The 21,358-nt window shown below is 43.5% G+C and overlaps 1 protein-coding gene across 3 annotated transcripts in view; it reads right to left on the reverse strand.

The window, feature by feature from the left end:
- Positions 1-1,478: 1,478 nt before the first annotated feature.
- The window catches only part of C5H2orf76 (chromosome 5 C2orf76 homolog), a 63,168-nt gene continuing 43,288 nt past the window's right edge, over positions 1,479-21,358 (reverse strand). For all 3 annotated transcript variants that reach the window (XM_027417791.2, XM_027417789.1, XM_027417790.2), the window contains 3 exons: positions 18,192-18,229; positions 14,488-14,569; positions 1,479-1,637 (listed from right to left, as the gene is read on the reverse strand). In XM_027417791.2, coding sequence (XP_027273592.1) covers positions 1,561-1,637; positions 14,488-14,569; positions 18,192-18,229 — 197 coding nt within the window. In that variant the 3' untranslated portion in view covers positions 1,479-1,560. The remainder of the gene's footprint in view (positions 1,638-14,487; positions 14,570-18,191; positions 18,230-21,358) is intronic.

Genomic DNA, 21,358 nt, shown 5'->3' on the forward strand with positions numbered 1-21,358 from the left:
GGCCATCTGTGTATTCAGCACTTTGTTTAATGAACGAATGAATAAAACAAACAATCTCTGTTTTAAAAAAGGACTCTATTAAACCTTTCAACAAAGCAGAGTGCTTCTGACCATGCTAATCAGACTCTTCGAGATGATTCCTCTAGAGAGAAAACATTAGCTGCCTCAGGACTCCACCACCACAATGAAACCAGTTTTCCCTCTCTGCAAAAGAAGAGGCCAAAAGTGGAAATCCAGAGCCAGCTAGCCCTTTCAGACGATCTGAGTGGACACAGATACTGCTCAGCACCCCCAGGAACCAAGAGAATTACATTGCTCTGGAAGAATGTGGCTTCCAGGACACAGACTGCATCTCCACAATTTTCTCCTGGAAGTACACATATCCAGCTACCTACTCTCTCAACAAATGAATTTGGTTCTATCATAGTTTGCTATAATAATAGTCAGGAAATGACCAGAAAAGAAAAATGCTAGCAGCATTATTTGTGTAGGCTGATGAAAAAAAAAAAAAAAGACAAAACAAGACGACATACCCTTTTACATCAGGAAACCTCCCTACCTAATATCTCATACTCCTGGAGTAAGCAATGGCCTTGACTGTCTCTAAAGAGCCTCCTGAAATCTCTGCTCATCAGAGACAATAGCAGTTTCTCTAAAGAGTATCTCTAAACAGTATGATCTTGGTTGCATCTTTCTCTAAATTTTTTAAATTGTGTGTGTGTGTGTGTGTGTGTGTGTGTGTGTGTGTGTGTGTGTGTGTGTGTGTTTCATGTGCAGAGGGCACCCACCCCTAGCACATGCAGAAGTCAGAAGAGGATGCTGACTGGCCTGCTCTATCACTGTCTGATTCACACTTCTGAGAAGCGTCTCTTACTGACCCTGGAATTAGGCTGGCAGTTAGCATGCCCCAATGACATTCTTATCTATCCCTCCACAGCTCTGGAGTTACAAGAGCACCTGTCACAGCCTGCTTTCCATATGGGTGGTGGGGATTTGAACTCAGTCCCTCACGCTTGTACAGCAAGTGCTCTGAACAATCTCCCCAGCTCTGATTGTGTCCTTTTAAATACCCCAACATTTTAAGCCACCAGATACTTCCTAACTGCAGAAACAAATTATTTTTGAGACAGATCTCATGTAGTCAAAGCTGGCCCTGACTTCCTATACAGAAAAGATGACCCAAAGCTCCCAAATCACCTCTCAGGTTCTGGTGTCACAGGCATATGCTCCCACACAGGGTTCATTCATCACTGGGGATGGAATTCGGGGCTTGGTGCATGCTAGGCAAGCAAGAACTCTACCCACTGAGCTACACTCCCATACTCCAAGATGTGACACTTTTTAAACAACCATTTATTCCATTTTCCATTCATTTTATAACAAGAAAGGAAAGAAGGAAGCAATGAAGAGAGGGGAGGAAGGAAGAAGAAAAGTTAATGGCAGAGAGAGACCTCTATAAAGAAAAATCAAGCCAAGGATTAATTTTTTTAAAGATTTATTTGACAATTTAAAAAACTCACTTGTGGAACAAAGAAAGGCAAAGGTGTCCCCCGGGCACCTTCACCAGGATGAGGTGGGATTAGCTTTGTATCTCTTATAATCTTCTTCGCAGAAGAATGCAATTTCAGTTTCACTGGCTGAAAAGAAGAAACACAGAAAAGGAGAGAAACAGGATTTTAACGCGAAACTAGATTTTATGCAAGTATGGAAATCTGTATTACACCTAGTGCTTAAAATGAAAAGACAAGTTGTTGGTTGGACTGCATAATAACTTTTTACCAAAACAACCAGAAGTTTCAGTGTGGTTATGGGAGATTAAAACTCAAATAATTCAAAGATAGAAGGAAGAATAGTTCATGCTAGTGAGATGATAAAGGAGCTTTCCGCCCAGCCTGGCAGGCCGAGTTCAATCCTCAGAGCTAACATGGTGGGAAAGAACCGACCCTCTCAAGTTGTCCTCTGACTTATACACATGCTCACTCACATGCACGCACACATACCGCAGTGTGCACACACACACTCAAAAATAAACATAATTTAAAAATCTGAAAAAAATGACTCCTAAAATTAAAATCCAGAGTTAACACAAGAGTGAAGATTTTCAAGAGGTACCTACATTGCTCATTTATATCCCTAGGAAAAGAAAAAAAAAAAAAAAAAACCTTGATCTCTTTCAAATAGACTAGTCAGTTCCAGAAGGGAAGGGACTCCCCCGCCCCATGAAATTAGCCCGTAGGTATAATAATTTAATACTTAGAGGATCAGTAGAATATTTTACAGATCACTTTACATTCTCCCTCATGACCCATCAAAATATGTGTCTGAAGAAGTTAATTTTTGGCCCTGCTTATGATTAATTCATGAGGCTTCAGCAATATGCAAAGTGAAAGACACAAATTGGCTTCTATGCAATACCTTCAAATGCCTCTAATTATTCACGGGGGAAATGGCGCAGCTAAAGGACCCACAGAGGTTCAGGGCGGCCACGAAGCTTTCAACCTAGCGGGTCAAGGACTCTGTCTTCTAAAACAATAAGTCAGCATCATTATTAATTCAGATCTGATGGAGAGCCTTCCCATTATTAAACATGCGGTTCTTCAAGGTGTTGGCACCCACAAGTTCCGCACTGGTTTTTTAAAATTAAACCAGGAGTTAATACAGTCTGCTTGGCTTTCACAGAAGGCAAAAGGGCCTTCCGAAGCTCAACAAGAAAACAGACATGATTATTCGTAATGAATACTGAGTACTCAATTAACATAGGCACTCCAAAGAGACAAGTAAAACTCTTCAACCCAAATAAACAGGATGAGGAGTGCAGAGGATTAGCGCAGGTCTGCAGCGTACGGCTCTAATCTCATCATTAGATTCTATCACAAAAGAATGAAATTCAAGAGATTAGTATGACATTTCATTAAGAATGGTTTTGCTGTTTGCAAGAATATCATATGTAGTGTCTCTCTACCAAAAGCTATCCTGTGTTCTAGAGAAAATAAACAAACATTGAGAGAAGAAAAATGATATAGTCATATCCACAGATCCTTGGTCCAGATGTACTTAGTCCTCGGAATTAAATTTAATCTAAGTGGTTGATAATTTGATTGGGAACTCTCATCGCACTGAGTGGGGGGGGGGCACCACAGAGAGAAACTGAGAATCAGAGAGGGGTTGGAAATGAGACTCCCTCAGCAAACAGTGAGGGAGTGTGCAGCGCAGTTGTGCAGCTTGGCAAGCAGTCACATTTTAAAGAATCAACTGACTGTGTATAAAGGGGGCTGGAGGGGCTGGGAGATAGCTCCAGTGGATAAGAACACTTGCTCTGCAAGCATGAGGACCTGAGTTCGAATCCCCAGAACTCATGTAAAAGCTGAGCATGGCTGTGTGAGCCTGTTACCCCATCACTGTGGGGTGCAGACAGGAGGATCCTGAGAGCAGCCGGCCTAGCTGAAACAGTTTAAACAGTGAAACAGCGAGTTTCTGGGTCAGTGAGAGACCCTGTCTCAAGATAATAAGGCACAGAGTAATAGAGGAAGACACCAGATGCCCTGGTGTCATCCAGGGGCACATCCACAGCGCCAGAGCCATGTTTCTAGTAGAGAAAGCAAAGGCGTATGATCTATCCACAGGGCAGGCTTTGCCTTCGTGCACTGTTACATACAGAGCTCTACATTCTTTGCCCACCTGGCACTTTGCTCAAGTCCCTGCGTTGTAATCACACTGCCTGCCTTTGACACTCACCTGCCACCTCTCAGGAGTTTGATTTTGAGAAGACCTCGAGAGCAACTCAGTATTTACAGCTTGGCTTCTGCTTTCCTGTTTGTTTTGAGACAGGGTCTGACTATGTGGGCCAGGCTGACCTCACCTCACAAAGACTACTTTACTCAAGTTTGGAATCACTTTTTTTATTGGTTTAGTTTGATTGGGTCTTTGAGACAAGGCTGAACTGTACAATGCAGGCTGATGGCTGGGAGCTCAGGACCCCTCCTGCCTCTGTGTGTGCCACCACATCTAGCTGTGACTCGGTATCTACACAGCGTGGATGGATACAAAGGCTCAGAACAAAAGCACTGAAGGTGGAGATTTTATTTTCAGACCATGACCCCCAGTCTCCCTGGAAAACTGGGCTAACAAATGGGTTAATTTTTTGTTTGTTTGTTTGTTTTTTCGAGACAGGGTTTCTCTGTTAGTTTGGAGGCTGTTCTGGAACTCGCTCTAGGCTGGCCTTGAACTCACAGAGATCTGCCTGCCTCTGCCTCCCAAGTGCTGGGATTAAAGGCGTGCACCACCAACGTCCAGCCAAATGGGTTAAATTTAATGCTTCAAATTATATATATTTTAAAGCTTGACTGTAACAAATCAGAAAACACAAACTACATGTTAACTATTCAAAGGTAAGACATGAGTAGTGGGGAGGTGGCTCGGGGATAAGGGCACTTCCTGTCTAAGCACTGGGGAGGTGGCTTGGGGTAAAGGCACTTCCTGTCTAAACACTGGGGAGGTGGCTTGGGGTAAGGGCACTTCCTGTCTAAGCACTGGGGAGGTGGCTCAGGGGTTAAGGGCACTTTCTGTCTAAGCAGGAGGGGCTGAATTTGAATCCCGTACACCATGTAAAAACTTGGTATGGTCACACAAGCCTATAACCCCAGTTCTGTGGGAGTTAGAGACAGGAGGCTCCCCAGCACTTGGTGGCCACCACCTTAGCTCCAGGTCTTAAAGAAATGAGGTGGAGAGAGACAGAACAGACACCTGATGCCCTCCTCTGGCCTCTGTGAATGCACTCCCACACACGTACGCTATCCAAACACACACATACAAAGTAAAGCATAAGGCAGTTTTAATCTTGGCATAGTGGCATGTACGGAATCCCAGTACTTGGCAGGCTGAGGCAGGAGGGTCATGAGTTCCAGGCCACCAGCATGGATTACACAGAGATAACTTGCCTCAAAAAACCCCAGCTAAACTAACAAACAAACAAGAAGTACATTTCTGACATTAACACAAAGTTTCCAAGTAAAAGGAATTTTTCTTTAAACTGGATATCTTTTAGAAATATCTGCAAACATGGGTTCACGTATTTAAAATTTTTTTAACAATTTAAACAGCAATTACAAATGATTTTCTGTAAACCAAGTCTTTCCTGTGTAGATGAGGATGTCTCCAAACTTCTTACCCTGTCTCCACCTCCCAAATCTGGGGTGACAGGTGTGGACCACCATGTGCAATGCTGGGGCCAAAGCTAGGGGCTTTGTGGTGATCCACAAGCACTCTCCCAACTGGACTGCACCCCCTCCCACACGTGATAATGACCACTATATAATCACTCTCTCCACTCCTATCCCAACAACTCTTACTCCCCAAGTTCTATTTAAAACAGTTCTTTAAGCACAGCAGAGAAGAGCTGGCAGGAAGACGGCACCTGGCTTTAAATTAAATGTGCTTTGAGCACATTACAGTCAGTGCAGGGGTCTCGGTGTGGGAATCTGATGACTGTGTGAGATCTAAAGCCAGGTGTCTTCATGTCACTATCAAATAAAAACCAAGGAGAGCCCCCCAAATACATTGTGGAACCCCTTCATACTGGTATGCCATTGTAACATGAGCCAGGACATCCAGACTTTGGATATAACATTAAGAATTTGATAGCTCTTCTAAACAGATTTCTCTCTCTGCCTCTCTCTGTCTCTCTCTGTCTCTGTCTCTCTCTGTCTCTCTCTCTCTCTCTCTTTCTCTCTCTCTCTCTCTCACACACACACACCTCTTTAAGGGGAGACTGATGATTACTTGAATTTAGAGAAAGTAAGAATAAACTATTCTAACTCTGAAATCTCATGAGAAATTAAATACAGTTTAATTAATCCTCTGGCCTACTGAAACAAACCTACCAGGTATCAACAAAGACACACTACAAGCTCTCTGTCTATATCCCTGACCTTAAGCTGTGACGTATATAGTCTGAGAAAAACTGACATGTGAGTGCTGGCTTTGTGGGACATACAGGACAGACTGTCAAGTGAAGATAATAACATTAAAAAAAAAATAGTTCTCAGAGCAAAATGAGGTCCAAAGAGAAGGTTTCACTCTCTCTACTACTCCAGGTAAATGTTTTATCCTTCTTTTTGTATATATGTGAATGTATGTATGTGTACATGTATGCGTCCATGTGCATACATGTCAGTTCTCAAACATCATACACCTGGTTTTTGAGATTTATTATTGTTCATTTTATGTGTATAGGTTTTTGCCTTACATATGTCAGTGCATCACATGTATACAGTGCCTGTGAAGGCCAGAAGAGGGAGTCAGATTCCCTAAACCTGGAGTTACAGATGTTTGTGAGCCACAATGTGAATGTTGGAAATTGAACCTAGGTCCTCTGGAAGAGTACTCAGTGTCCTTAACTGCTGAGCCATCTCCCCAGGCCCCACTTGGTTGTTTTTGAGGTAGGGTTTCTCACTGGGTAGAGTACTTGATGCAGTGTGTTGGATCTCTAGCACCCATGTAAAAAGCTGGGTATGGAGGTCCATGTCTGCACTCCAGTACTTGGGGAAGGAGGCAGAGACAGGAGGGTCTCTGGAGCTCATGGGCCAGTCAGTCTAGATGAGTTCCAAGGTCTCAAAAAATAAGGTGGAGAGCTGGGCCTTGGTGGCGCTCAGGAGGCACTCAGGAGGCAGAGGTAGGTGGATCTCTGTGAGTTCGAGACAAGCCTGGTCTCCAGAGCGCGTGCCAGGATAGGCTCCAGAGTTACACAGAGAAACCCTGTCTTGAAAAACCAAAATAAATAAATAAATAAATAAATAAATAAATAAATAAATAAATAAGGAGAACAACTGAGGAAGATATTCAGTGCTGATCTCTGGCCTTCACATGAACATGCACACACATGAACTTATACCACACTGTGGTGGATTGAATAAAAATGGCCCCCATAGGTTCACAGGGAGTGGCACTCTTAGGAGGTATAGCCTTGTTGGAGGAAGCATGCCACTGAGGGTAGGCTTTGACGTTTCAGAAGCTCAAGCTAGGTCCAGTGGCTCACTCTCATTCCTCCTGCTTACCTGCCATGTCTGCCCGAGTGCTGCCATGCTTCCTGCCATGCTGACAACGGACTAAACTTCTGAAACTGTAAGCTAGACCCAATTGAACACTTTCCTTTAGGGGAGTTGCTGCGGTCATGGTGTCTCTTCATAGCAATAGAAATCCTAACTAACACACCCACATACACAAATACGTACATAATCTACACACATTTTACAAAGGTATTCATAGAACTAGAAGGCTTGCAGGGGTCAGGATATGGTGTATTTCAAAATGGCTAGAAGGACAGGTTTGGCATATTCCCAACAAAAATAAGTAATAAATATCTAAAGTGACAGACTTGTGTGTGTGTGTGTGTGTGTGTGTGTGTATGTATTTGTGTATCAAATATGGCACCCTACTCCACAGAGTGCACAAATACCTTTACTTATAAATATATACAATTGTTACAAACACATAAAATCATTATGTGTCAAAAAGCGATACTTTAACAAAAAACCATGGTAGGGGTAGAGCTTGGTGGTGCAGTGCTTGCCAGTATGTGCAAGGCCCTGAGTTTAAGCCCTAGCATTGCCAAAGAAAAGGAAAAGATAAACAAAACCTTCAATGACAAATACTAACAGGGATACAGGAGGATGAACTGAGGAGCTGGCTCAGTTGGTACAGTGCAAGCTTGAGGCTCGGCTTTTTTATTCCATTCCAGAGCTGGGGAGGAGAAAGCTGGGCATAATGGCATGTGATAGCAATCCCAGTGATGTGACAGCAGGAGCAGGTGGCCCCCTAAGGCTCACTGGCCAGCCAGCCTAGCCTACTTGATGGTTTTCAGGCTAGTGAGAGACCCTGTCTCAAAAAAACAAAGTGGACAGCTCCTAAAGAACGATAGTTGAAACTGTCCTCAGGCCTCAACACTCACATGCACACATGTGCACACCTACCTGAACACACATACACACACACACACACACACACACACACACACACACACACACACCACAAATAAAGGAAGAAGCATCTGTAGAGGTGCATTCTGAATCTGTTTTGGATGCCCAGCCAGCATTAATCACTGAGTCTAGACTGTCACTGTTACAATGTTAATGTAAAGGAGAGCCATTGTGACACTGTCAGGAAAGAAAACATGCCTGTCCCAAGAAAAGAATAGGGAAGGGCCTGGAACCCTAAAGAAATGCGAATCTCGCACTGTGAAGCAGTGGGAGCAGAGACCTGTACAGTGCTTTTCTATGTAGTACGTAGGATGTGCAGGGAGGGGGAGTGTCTGGATGGAGGCAGAGGTCAGGGAAGCTGATAGAAGAAGTGACCCATAAAATGGAAACCAACCCCAGGGGAGTTGTGGGATTATTACAGAACCAAGGTTGGCAAGAGGCCTTCCTTCAGACAAGCAGTGCTGGCGTGGTCCACTGTCACCAGCCCTCACGTCTTTACAGTAAAACACAGCCTGCTCTATGAAAGTCACTAAGCCATGGATCCTTTCTCGAAGCAGAAGAGATTCAAAGAGAACAATAGGAACACAAAGAAGAATGAAATAGACAAAATAGCACTTTTCTTTCTGAGGTGAATTAGACCATGAAACTTTATTAAGAACAACTTTTAAGTCCCATAAGTTAAATATCTTGGTGAAACTCCCTCCTCCTTCCCAGAAGTAAGTTGTATTTTCCTTTTTGATGTATGCTGTGTTGGTGTGTGCAATATCTGCATACATGTGCACTTAGAGGCCAGAGGAGGATGTCAATGTTCCGTTCCATCACCGTCCACCTTGTTTTTTCCAGAGGGTCTCTCACTTAGCCTGGAGCTAGGGTGGCAGCCAGCAAGCCCCAATGATCTCCTGTCTTTCTTTCTTTTTTTTTTTTTTTTTTTTTTTTTTTTTTTGGTTTTTCGAGACAGGGTTTCTCTGTAGCTTTGGAGGCTGTCCAGGAACTTGCTGTGTAGACCAGGCTGGCCTTGGTGATCTCCTGTCTTAGTCCCCCACAGCTCTGGGGTTACAGGTGAATGTGTGTGGCCACGCCCAGCTTTTTATATGGGTGCTGGGGATCTGAACTCGGGTCCTTATGCTTGAACAACAAATGCTCTTTAACCACCGAGTGATCTTCCCAGCCCTAAAGCAAATGATTTTCTTTATACAAGTCCACCAACAAAAATGGGCGATATGTCAGGAATATACCGTGGGGTGGTATATGCTGTATACTACTGTGTGGAATATACCACAGGGTTCCCAGAAAGAGGAAAGGCTGCAGAGGAACAGATCTTGCTCTCTTCTCCTAGTTCCCCTGCCCGCCTTTCTTTCCTACTCCTGCAGAAGTCAGGATGACACATTTATCACACTGGCATTATTCCCATGGCAACTGGCTGTGATAGCAGACTGACAGCTCTTCAGTGAGATCAAGGAGTGAAAGGGGAGCGAGTGATGACTTTGAGTTTGTCTCTTAAACCTCCCTGAAGCCTAACCAGACGCAGGCGGGAAGGAAAATTCCCTAGAAATATCACACTTGACAACTCGACTCCCACTTGTAATTTCCTGCCATTCTCGGGGGACCTTGAGTCCTCCCCGGATATAACCAAGGCTTGCTCCCCAGAGGACAGAACACAGCTCTCAGAAGCAGAGGAAATTGTATTTAGGCAGGACCCGCGTGCTGCCTGCCAGGTCTAGAGGGCATTTTGGGGATCCCTGGATCACTCTAAGCCCAGAGGTAATCCCACAAAAAGGATTCCATTTGAATCAAAGTCTGATCAAAGCCTTAAAACAAGAATGGGTAAAGCACTTGCTTGGCAAGCATCAAGACCTGCATGTCATCCTCAAAATCCACTTTTAAAAAAATGCCAGATGTAGTGTACACACTTGTAACCCCCACACCTGGAAAGTGGACACAGGCAGGTTTCCAGGGCTCACTGGCTGGCTGGCATGTGATCCTTCCTTTATATATACACCTACAAACATAGATTACATACCTTTTATTATTTAAAGACATTTAAAAATGGTTATGTATGTGTGCATGTGTGTCTATGAGTGGGTATGTACATTGTGTATTGGGGCATTGATTCCCTGGAGCTGGAGTTACTGGCAGTTGTGAGTGCTGGGGTGCAGACTCTGGTCTTCTGGCAGAGCGTCAAGTGCACATAACTGCTGAGCCATCTCTTCAGCCCCATGTGTATGTTTTAAATGATGACGACATCACACAATATATTCTTTATCCATGGGATAAATACCCACATCAGTGATTCAGATGGGGAACATGAGAAGGAACCTGACACCCTTCAGAAGGTGGACCTGAGGAGGCAAGCTCCTGTAGACCTAAAAGATACAAGGAAAGCGGTGCTTGACCACGGAGCCCGAGAAGAACACACTCTCAGCAGATGAGAAGAAAAAGTCCTTTTCCTCACTGTAACCTCCCTGGGGCTCACCAGTTTATTTACAACTGTCAGTCTTGTACTAAAGGCTGCTTGTCCAAGGTCACCCATAATGGACATAAATGGGTTCTGAGGCCAAGGCTTGGGAGCTAGGGCGTAACTCTCACCTTCTTGACTGCTATGCACACAGCATCTATTTCAGCATGCATTTGTCACCATGACAAATGTAAGTATATTTTGACATGCTTTTTCTTCAATCTGGATAGTTTTCCATTTATCTTTTCTATACTAGTTACAAGGTTTTTTGAATGCATGTCTATGTTGTATGTGTATATATACATGTCTGTTCAGGTTCATATGTCTCTGTGTTTGTGGGTGCGTGCGTGTGCACATGTACATGTGGAGGCCAGAATTTGATATCAGAAATCTTCCTCATACCTTTAAATTAATTTAAAAATAGTGTGTGTGTGTGTGTGTGTGTGTGTGTGTGTGTGTGTGTGTGTGTGTGTGTGTGTGCTCATGCTCAGTAGTCATGGAAGTAAGAAGAGGGTATAAGAATTTGAGTTATAGGAAGTCATAAGCTGCCCAGTATGGGTGCTAGGAACTGAACTTGGGCCCTCTGCAACAGTAGTGTATATTCTTAGCTACTGAGTCATCTTCCTAGATCTTCCACCTTTTTCGTTTGAGACAGGGTCTCACTGAACCTGGAGCTCACTGACTGGTTAGCCTGGCTGGCCAGTGAGCCCCAGGGATCCTCCTGTGTCCACCTCACCAGCACTGAGATAACCAAAGTGGGCTACTGCACCTTCCTTCCTTCCTCCCTCCCTTCCATTTTTTTGTTGTTGTTGTTTTGTTTTGTTTTTTGAGACAGGGTTTCTCTGTGTACCTTTGGAGCCTATCCTGGCAATTGCTCTGGAGACCTGGCTGGCCTCAAACTCACAGAGATCCACCTGCCACGGAGATCCACCTGCCTCTGCCACCCGAGTGCTGGGATTAAAGGCATGTGCCACCAATGCCTGGCTCCTCCCTTCCATTTTAATGTGAGTGCTAGGGATTGAACTTGGGTTTTTTACACAGTAAACAATTTACCCTTCACCGCTCCAAGTCCTGAAGAGTTCTTCAGTCATGCTAGTCACTTTTTATGTGTCATCTAACATACTTAACGTAAGTATTCATAGTTTGTTACTCTTCCTTTGTGTCTGTGTCTTATTTAGTGTTTACAGTGCTGTGATGAAGACCATGACCATAAACTAATTGGGGGAAATGGGAATTATTTCAGCTTATAGTTTCACATCACAGTTCATCATTGAGGAGTGTCAGGACAGGAACTCAAGCAGGGCAGGAACTTGAGGCAGGAGCTGAAGCAGAGACCAAGGAGGGGTGTTGCTTTGGCCTTGCTCCTCATGGCTTGCTAGTCTGCTTTCTTCTAGCGCCCAGGACCACCAGCCCAGGGGTGACACCATTCACAGTGATCTGGTCCCTCCCACATTAATTATCAATTAAGAAAATGTATCACAGGCTTGCCCACAGGCCAGTCTGCTGGGGGCATTTTCTCACTTGAGGCTCTTGCTTGCCTGAATGACTTTAATTTATATCAAGTGGGCACAAGACCAGTCAACACAGTCTCTACCATTTTCAGGGTCATATTATACCTTTTCCCCTCTAAAGCCTCTCCTCTGAGGTCATGAACTCATGTTTTTATTAGATGACAAGATGGCTCAACTGGTACAGGCACTTGCTGCCAAGCCAGAAGTCCTAAGTTCCATTCCCTGGGACCCACATGATGGGAGGAGAGAATCAACTTTCACAGGTTGTCCTCTGACCTCCATACGGTTACCAAGGTACATACACATCTGGCCATCCACACACATGCATAGATGTGTACAAAAAATAAGTATAAATTTGGTTTCTGAAACAGGGTCTCGCTGTGTAGCTCTGGCTGTCTGTCCTGAAAGTCACTCTGTAGACCAGGCTATCTCAAACTCACAGAGATCCACAGCACTTCCAGAGTACTTGGATTAAAGGCAAGTGCCACTATACCCAGCAAGAAAAAATACTTTAAAATTATTTTTTCATTGTAACATTAATTCATCTAGAATTTCTTTTTTAAAGAAATTTAAGATTTAAATTAAAATCTTAATTTTAATTAAGTTGAAAGATTTGAGTTTCATTAAGTTAAAGATTTAATTGAGTTAAAGATTTGTAATTTATTTCCTAGAATATCACATGGTTTTTTGGCTAATTCATTTATTTGCAAGATGTCAACTTTATTATCTCACAGTCTTTTTACAATTTGCATTGGATTTTATATTGTTTTTCACTGAGCTACCTATCCATTCCAACATCAAAAACAGTCTATAATGTTCATTTTGGTGTAGACTTTTAAAGCAAGCCAGGCTTCATCTAGGTTTGAGAAGTCTCAATTAGACAAGTGCCACTAGCTATAAAAGCTGCTTTTGATATACCAAGTGTCAAGTTAAAAATCATCTCTCACTAACATAAAATAAACATTCAATACCTATTTGGTGGATGACTTTTTCCAAACAGCAAAACATTAATTCATTATTTATTTATATATTTATAGGCAGCTCTCAGCAGATAGTTTAGATTGGTCTTGCACTTGCTATGTAACCCAGGATGACCTGAAACTCACGATTCTCCAGCCTCTACCTCCCCTATGCCAGGACATGCACTCCGATGCCAAGAAAGAATCACTATAAATAGTCCCAAATTTGATTTACTTCCAGGGAACTTGATCCTGGAGGAAGTTACAGAAAATGATATAAGCATCGGAGAAAACAATTCCTGTGCACAATTCATAATATTGTTATTTTAATAACAATAAATGTACTATATTAATAATATAAACAGGCACTAATTGTAGCAAATTATGAAGACTTAATACAGAGATCAAGTTTATGATTTCATAGCCCAACATTTATTTATTTGTGTGTGTGTGTGTGTGTGTGTGTGTGTGTGTGTGTATAAGTGCCCATGCAGATGTAAGAGTCTATGCACACAGAGGTCAAAAGAGGACATCTGTTGTCCTGCTTGCCATCTTATTTTCTTGAGGCAGGGTCTCTCACCAAATCTGTAGCAGCTGGCAGCTAGCAAGCCTTAGAGAGACCCTCCTATCTCCACCTCCCACCCTGCTGAGGTTACAGGTGCACACATGGCCACACTCAGCTGTTTTACAAAGGTGCTGTGGATCAAATTCAGGTCCTCGTGCTTGCTTGCACAGCAAGCTCACGGAGCCATCTCCCTAGCCCCCTGACCTGTTATTTTAAATCCTGTTTCAATGAAAGGTCACTGTCAGGAATTCACATAAACAAAGTGAATCCCTCAACAGTGAATTCCTGACATGTGGCAAAAGTGACTCAACAGAACACCTGTCCAAAACAACAACAAAGCCATAAGGCTTCCCAGGGCAGCCCTCACTGTCCATGTCTCTTACCTACTGTACACGGGGACTTAAGGAGGAAGTGTGCACTGTGACACTACCTGTTCTCTAACCAGAGAGGTGCGCCACAGGCAGCATGAGCCTTCTGCTCAGAACTCCTGCTCATATTCATGCACATATTGAAGATGTAAGTAGACTAACACTGACATCTAATGGCCAGGAGATGGGCCACACAGCATTTTCTTTCAAATGGAACTGAACGTACATTCTAGGATGAAAGGCTAAATCAGGTAATTTCCCCACTGTAAACACCAGGCTTATAGTTTAAATTCCACTGCTTGTCTGGCCCTGAGAGTCTTGAGTGACTATCAGAAGTTATGCTTCGTGTTATACAAACAACATCTCATTTCATTATTCTACATTAGTTCCACTAGGTCCAATTCTCTCCAATAGTGCTGATGACAGTTGGCAGTTATTGTACTAATAGTCTGTCAGTCATTTGAAATGACCCTCACCAGAGTTCTGAACAAACCTTTAAAGAACTATTTGCATTCTGCACATATGCAGAGTGAATTCCAGTGCCCTCGGTCAAATGATCGGAACGCAGAGTGGTCTCAGCACAGTGGCTTTGCTTTGGGAGATTTTCCAGATACTATATCATCCAGTGCCCCTCCATCCACTCCAGTCCTTCTCACCTATTCCTGAGTCCTTCAGCGTTCTGTCTTCCTTCAGCAGGAGTGTGTCGTCGTCCTCCAAACCCAACACAAGCTCATTTGTCTAGAAGGAAAGAATCCCCACTTGATCAGTATGCTTGGCCAAGATGTCCCGAAGACCTGAGAGTGGTGCTTGGAAGGGATGCGGAAACAGCTGAGTCAGGAAAGTGTTCACCCTACAAGTACAAGGACCTGCATTTGGAATCCCATGCTATGTAATTCCAGTGCTGGGGAAGTGGAGACAGAAGGATCCCTAACACTCACTGGCCAGCCAGTCTAATCAAACAGCAAGTCCCAGGCCCAATGAGAGACCCTGTCTCAAAAAGGAATGTGGATGGGGCTGGAGAAATGGCTCAGAGGTTAGAGCTCACTGCTCTATCATGAAGACTGGAGTTTAGATCCTAGAACCCATGTCAGACAGCTCACAACAGCAATAACTCTAGCTCCAAAGGAACCAAGACTCTCCTCTAGACCTACAGGCATCCTCACACACTCACATGGCCACACGCAAGTAACAAACAAATATTTTAAAAAGTAAAGTGAATAACAATAGAGGGAAACACCCAACACCAACTTTTGGCTTCTCTATGCATACACCCAGCATGTACCTGTGTACACACCCATGAAGATGCACATAACACACACACACATACATACACACACAAAGAGCTGTTACGTGGAGCCTCAACAATAATCTAAGTATGTTAAATTCTACTATGGTAAGGAGATAACAGAGAAGATGCAGAATGTGGACCTATTAAGTGCCAACACTTTAAGTTACATTGTAGACAATGCTACAAACAGGCTTTGGAATTACAAGAGTTCCAAGGCAGGTTCCCTCTGTGCACGCAACACTGCAAACCTCTACAGTGTTGCAACTACAGAAGGGGAAGTGAGCGCAGTTTCCTCTTTCCCTAGTATTAATTAAGGAGGATGTGCGATGATCCAACTGGACCCTCAGTACTGCTGTCTGCTGTCATCATGTTGCATCATCAACACAAGAACCTGGGAGGAAAGCAAAAATGCAGGCCCAGGGCACGTGGCTCATCAGAGGTGGAATTGAAGACACACTCTTGACAATGTGACTTCTGAGAGAAGCAACTTGGCCTTAGTGGTCCCAAGAGCACATATCCAAGCTGACAAGGATTTCAGCCTGTGTCTTATTAACTGTCATATTTCCATGTGATTTGGAGTGGCGGTGGATGTTTGTTCTCCAGTGATATTTGCAAATCTAGTTGGATGTCTTGGGAGACAATTTAGGAATTGCTGTCTCCCCTGAATAACACCTGGAAGTTACTGTGAATTGGGCACACGGCACCACCTGCCAATCAGAATTCAGCTGTTTAGTAGTATACTCTAGTTCCATGTACCTGTGTGCATATGAGTGCATGGGTATGTGTGTAATGGGAGGCTAGGAGTCAATGTTGGGTGGCTTGCTCAATCTCTACTCCATTGTATTTTTTTGTGACAGGGTCTTTGTTGGTTTGAAAGAAAATGGTCACCAATGGGAGTGGCACTACCATGAGGTGTGGCTTTGTTGGAGTGGGTGTGACCTTGTTGGAGGAAGTGTATCACTATGGAGGCAGGCTTTGAGGTTCTCATATATGCTCAAGCCACACCCAGTGTCTCAGTTCACTTCCTGTTGCCTGTAAGATATTGAACTCTCAGCTACCTCTCTAGCACCATGTTTGCCTGCATGCTGCCATGTCCTACCATGATGATAATGAGCAGAACCTCTGAACTATAAGCTTCTACTTCAATTAAATGTTTTCCTTTTAAGAGTTGCAGTGGTCATAGTGTCTCTTCACAGCAATAGAAACACTAAGATAGGGTCTTTCACTGAACCTAGAACTCACTGATTAGCTGACATGAACCTGAGGATCTGCCTGTCCTGCCTCCCTAGTGCTGATTACAGTGCTTGCCATTACACCTGGACTTTCTTGCAGGGCAAACACTTTACTGATGGAACTGTTCCCCAAGTCCAGTCTACCCTAATTCTAGAATATATCTAAGATAGACTCCACTGAAAGGTTTCCCCACTGCCAAACAGAAGCCCCACAAGCCAGAGGCCATGTTCCATAGATCATGAACATCACTTAGTACAGAGGGCCATTACATTCCCAAAAGAGAGAGAGGGAGGGAGGGATGGAGGGATGGAGGGAGAGAGGAAAAAGGAGGAGGAGGAGGAGGAGGAGGAGGAGGAAAGAAAAAATTCATTTAGAACACAGAATCTAAATACAAAATTCCCCACGAACACAGAGAATGAAAATTGCAAAGCCACCTACCCCTATGCCCCAGCTACTGAGCTGTCCTCTGCAGAAACCGTACCTGGCCATGTGTGCTTCCTGACATCATTGATGTATATGTCACACATGTGGATATGTGCCAGTAAATTTTGCTGTGCAAAAAGAAATGTATCATGTGCATCTTCTAAAGTATTTTTTTCCTCTTAAAAATATGGATGTATGGCAGGAGAAATGGCTTACTAAGTAAGAGCATTTTCTGTGCAAGCATGAGGATGTGAGTTCAAATCCCAAGTACCCTCAAAAAGCTGAGGGTGCTTGTGACTTTAGTACTATATTGAGTGTAGACAGCAGTTGCTGGGGTTTACTGGCTGCCAGTCTAATTCTAGGCTCTGTGAGAGATCCTGTCTCAAGGGAGTGTGGTAGAGAGTGATAGAGCATGACACACAACACTCTCTGCTGGCCACTGCAATACACATATGCACATATACACACAGCAGGGTGCTGAGTCCAGCATTGGTGGTTCTCTCTGCTTCTTATTATAAATGCCATGCTTTCCCCTCCATGATGGACTACAGAATATAAAATGATAAATAAATAACTCTCTCTCTCTTAAGCCACTTTTGTCAGAGAGAAAAGTAATTAATAAAACATAAAACAAAACAAAACCATACCTTGTCTTCCCTACTATTTAGAAATCAGAATGAAAACACTCCACGGATGAAGTCTGTGGTCAGACTATGGTAGAATGTTCTGGTAGTCATAAAAGGAGCAGGTCCCACATGCAGCCTCAGATGTGTGTGAGCACAATATTTTGAGACACTGTCAAATTTTCACATGCAATAAATGTTACTAAGTCCCTAACCTGAAACCAACTGGCACTCTCAGCCACTTGCCCTGTGTCATCTGTGACACATATTTATCTGAAAGCTTGAGTTTACAATGGCATCAATGACTTGAAACAAGAATAAAATGAAATCAATTCATAAATCAATACTTCACTCAAAAACTTGTCTGGGAGAGCCAGTGAGATGGCTCAGAGGGGAAGGCACCTGAGGGCAAGCCTTAAGACCTTGATCCTGGCTCAAGGAAGCCTCCTGTCTCCACCTTCCTAGTTCTGGGATCACAGGTATGCACCACTGTACCTGACTTTTACCTGGGTGCTGGGAAACCAAACTCAGGTCCCAACGCCTGTAAGGTAAAAGCTATTGACTGAGCCATATCCCAGTCCCTACTTTTTTCCCTTTAATGGGGAAGGGAAACTGTAGAAAGTAATCCCCCCACAAATAATTCCTAAAATAGGAGAGATTTTAGGTACACGTGTCCATTTGCTTACTCCTAATTCTAGCAACACTGGTGAAACTAGTGTAGCAGAAACCGCACTCATCAGAAACCCCACCCACCAGATAACCCACTTACTAGATACCCCACCCACAGACACACCTTTGCTTTGTGAGCTTGATGAAGAATCTTTAGTGTATCTGAAAGAAAAAAAAAGTTCTTTGTTCACAGATTTATCTAAAACCTCTGTTGTGATTATTAAATGAAGAAACTGGAAAAACTGAAAGCCTTTCTTTACAAACATACCTATTTAAAATCCGTCCTACTATAAAAGAAAATGCACGTTAGCAAATTATTCAAAGTATAGGAGGCCAGAAGTGAACTCAGTAATGGACTACTCACCTGGCATATGGAGGTCCTAGCAGGAGGAAGGAGGGACCACAGGGAGAAACAGGAGAGGAGGGAAAGGAAGAGAGAGGAACAGAGAGGGAGAAAGAGAGGGAGAAAGATATACAAAGTTACTTTAAAATCGGGCTGGAGAGATAGCTCAGCAGTTAAAAGCACTGACTGTTCTTCCAGAGGTCCTGAGTTCAGTTCCCAGCAACCACATGGTGGCTCACAACCACCTTGAATGAGATCTGGTGCCCTCTGCTGGCATACAGGCAGAAGACATAATAAATAAATAAAATCTTAAAAAAAAATACTTTAAATTGATAGGTGTACAAACTTTTCACATTGAGTGATACAAAACTGTCATCTACAAAGTTCATAACCAGGAACCACTGAATTACCAAAAACAAATCACAGAAAACTTTGCAACGTTTTAAGTGTTGTGATGGAAAAATTAATAACTAAAAGACATAAAAGTTTAGGCTGTGACAAAGAGAGAACAGAAGCTCAAACCCACGAGCAGCTGCAGCAACATCTGCTCCTACCCCTTTGCCTTGAGAAGACTGGGAACCAGATAGCCTCTTGACTTACCAGTCATAAAACTAAAACTTTTGGATTGCAGGATGTACTCCGGTCATAAGCCCCTAGCCCACAGAAGTGCCAATTAATTTTTACCTAGCCAGGTGATAGTTACTGCCTTCTTCAAGGCCCTTCGTTTCATGACAACCCTGTATGGTTCAGAACCTTGTGAACTGAGATTTTCGGTCTCAGGACTCCCCCTTCCCTTTTTCCCTTTAAAAGCTTCTCTTTTTGGCTGGCTGGCATCTCATTTGCCCACCATGGAATAGGATCCAAGTTGGCCAGCTTGAACAATAAAAAGTAACTTTTTGCTTTTGCATCAGAAGTATCGACTCCTTGGGTTAGTCTCTGGGATTCTGCAAACCTGGCACAACAGTGTCACTTTTGTACTGAGCTTCATGAGGCCTGTGGGTCAGGCCTGCCCATGTGGGTTCAAAGCTTAGGCCTTTGACATATAACAGTGGGGCAGAACTAGAAGTCTAAACAGCAAACGCAAAACTCCATTTTTATCTTCTGGAGCCACTAAAAGCTAAGAGTGAACTTTTAAACTATCCATATATAAATCTTAAATTAAGACATAAGTTGGGTGTTGGTGGCGCATACCTTTAATCGCAGGCAGACCAGCTTGGTCTACAGAGAAAGTTCTGGCCAAAGCTGCAAAGTGAGACCCAGGCTTTAAATTCAAAAAAGATACAAATGAAGAAAAGTAGCTTTAAAAAAAAATCCCTAATCCCTTGGGGTAGTTACAAGGCCTGCAGGTCAAATAATTGGATGGGAAAAGTGCATTCAGAACTCAAACATTCTAGGCTCAGTATCAGGTGAGCATGTCAATGCCCACAAGACACCAATATCTGTTATTGTTATTGTTTTTATGTATATATGTGCACTTGTGTGCCTGCACATGTGTGCATGCATGTGTGTATGGGTGTATGCATGCATGTATGGGTACATAGCATACACATTTGTATGTGCACACACATGAAGACCAGAGATTGATGTCAGGTGTCTTCTCTTATTGCTCTCTACCCACTGTTAAGAGGCAGTCTTTCACTGTACCTGTAAGCGTTGGAGCTTGGATGGAAAGGTGTCCTGGCAGTTGGGAACCAAGGAAAGTCACAAGGTCACTGTAAGCTTTGCAGCTGACAGCTCTGTTCCAGGGAAAGGTTTCCCCCGTGCAAGTGTAACAACTCTGCTCCTGCTGCAGGGGAGGTTTTCCCCAGGAAAGTTGTTACATCTCTGCTCAGTTCCAGTGAAATGATACAGCTGGGCTCACCTAGCGGAAAGTTTCCCTATCAAAAGTATTAACGGTTCTGCTCCACTTCATCTCAGGAGAAAGTTTAATAACTTTGTGTATACATTTCTAATACAGCTGGGCTTCTCTTGAGCAAAAATATCATACCACACAACAAATCTAACGCAAGATTTATTGGGAAAGAAAAATCCAGGAGGGTGGCTGCCTCTATGGTGAGAAGAAGCAGCAAAGTACAGAGTTTATGTACAGTTTCTTGGGTGTGTGTGTGGGGGGGGGTGCTTTTCCAGGGTGACTTGGAATTGGTGGGTTTTTGTAGCCTAATTCTGGGGCAAGTTCAGGGATTGGTGGAATTTCATGCCCAGGGATCTCAGGGATTGGTGGGATTCCATGCTCAGAGATCTCAAGGATTGGTGGAATTCTGCAGCCTGACTCTGAGGCAAACTCAGGGACTGGTGTGATTTCAAGCTCTGGTCCTGAGGTCAAGTCAGGATCAGATGTTTTTCTTCCGCCCCTTTTACCCTATAGAACCTGGAATTCACATCTCTGTTCAACTGGCTGGCAGTGAGTCCCAGGGATCTTCCTGTCTCTGCCCTGCCAGAGTTAGCATTTTGGTTGTGTGCCACCACATCCAGCTTAGTATGTGGGTACAGGAAGTCAAATTCAGAGAGTTATGCTTGTTAGACAAGCATTTTAGCCACTGAATCTGCTTCATTTGAACCTAACCCCACTCTGGAACTACTTGTGCTGAAACCAGGCCTATCGCATTTTTGCCACATACTATTTCTCTACACTTGGGTGAAACTCGAACCCTGAATTCTCTGCTATCTGCATGTGGCTGAAGATGTGATGATCTCTGAGCTACCTGATCAGGCATCTGCTGCCATGCTTCCTCCACCATTATGGACTCTGTCTGGAACCACAATCCATATAAGCCCTTGCATTTAAAAACATTTTACAGACCCCTCTAACTCTAAGATAATAAGTCCCTGGTTATACAGCAGATGCAGGCATTCTGCATAATGAATTCTAAAAGTATCTGGTTCTCCACTTCATTTCCTAAACCACTTAATTACTGTATTATGATCACAGCTCTATCTGAATAAGCTCT

The sequence above is a fragment of the Cricetulus griseus genome, chromosome 5 (genome assembly GCF_003668045.3).
Source record: "Cricetulus griseus strain 17A/GY chromosome 5, alternate assembly CriGri-PICRH-1.0, whole genome shotgun sequence".
Classification (NCBI taxonomy): Eukaryota; Metazoa; Chordata; class Mammalia; order Rodentia; family Cricetidae; genus Cricetulus; species Cricetulus griseus.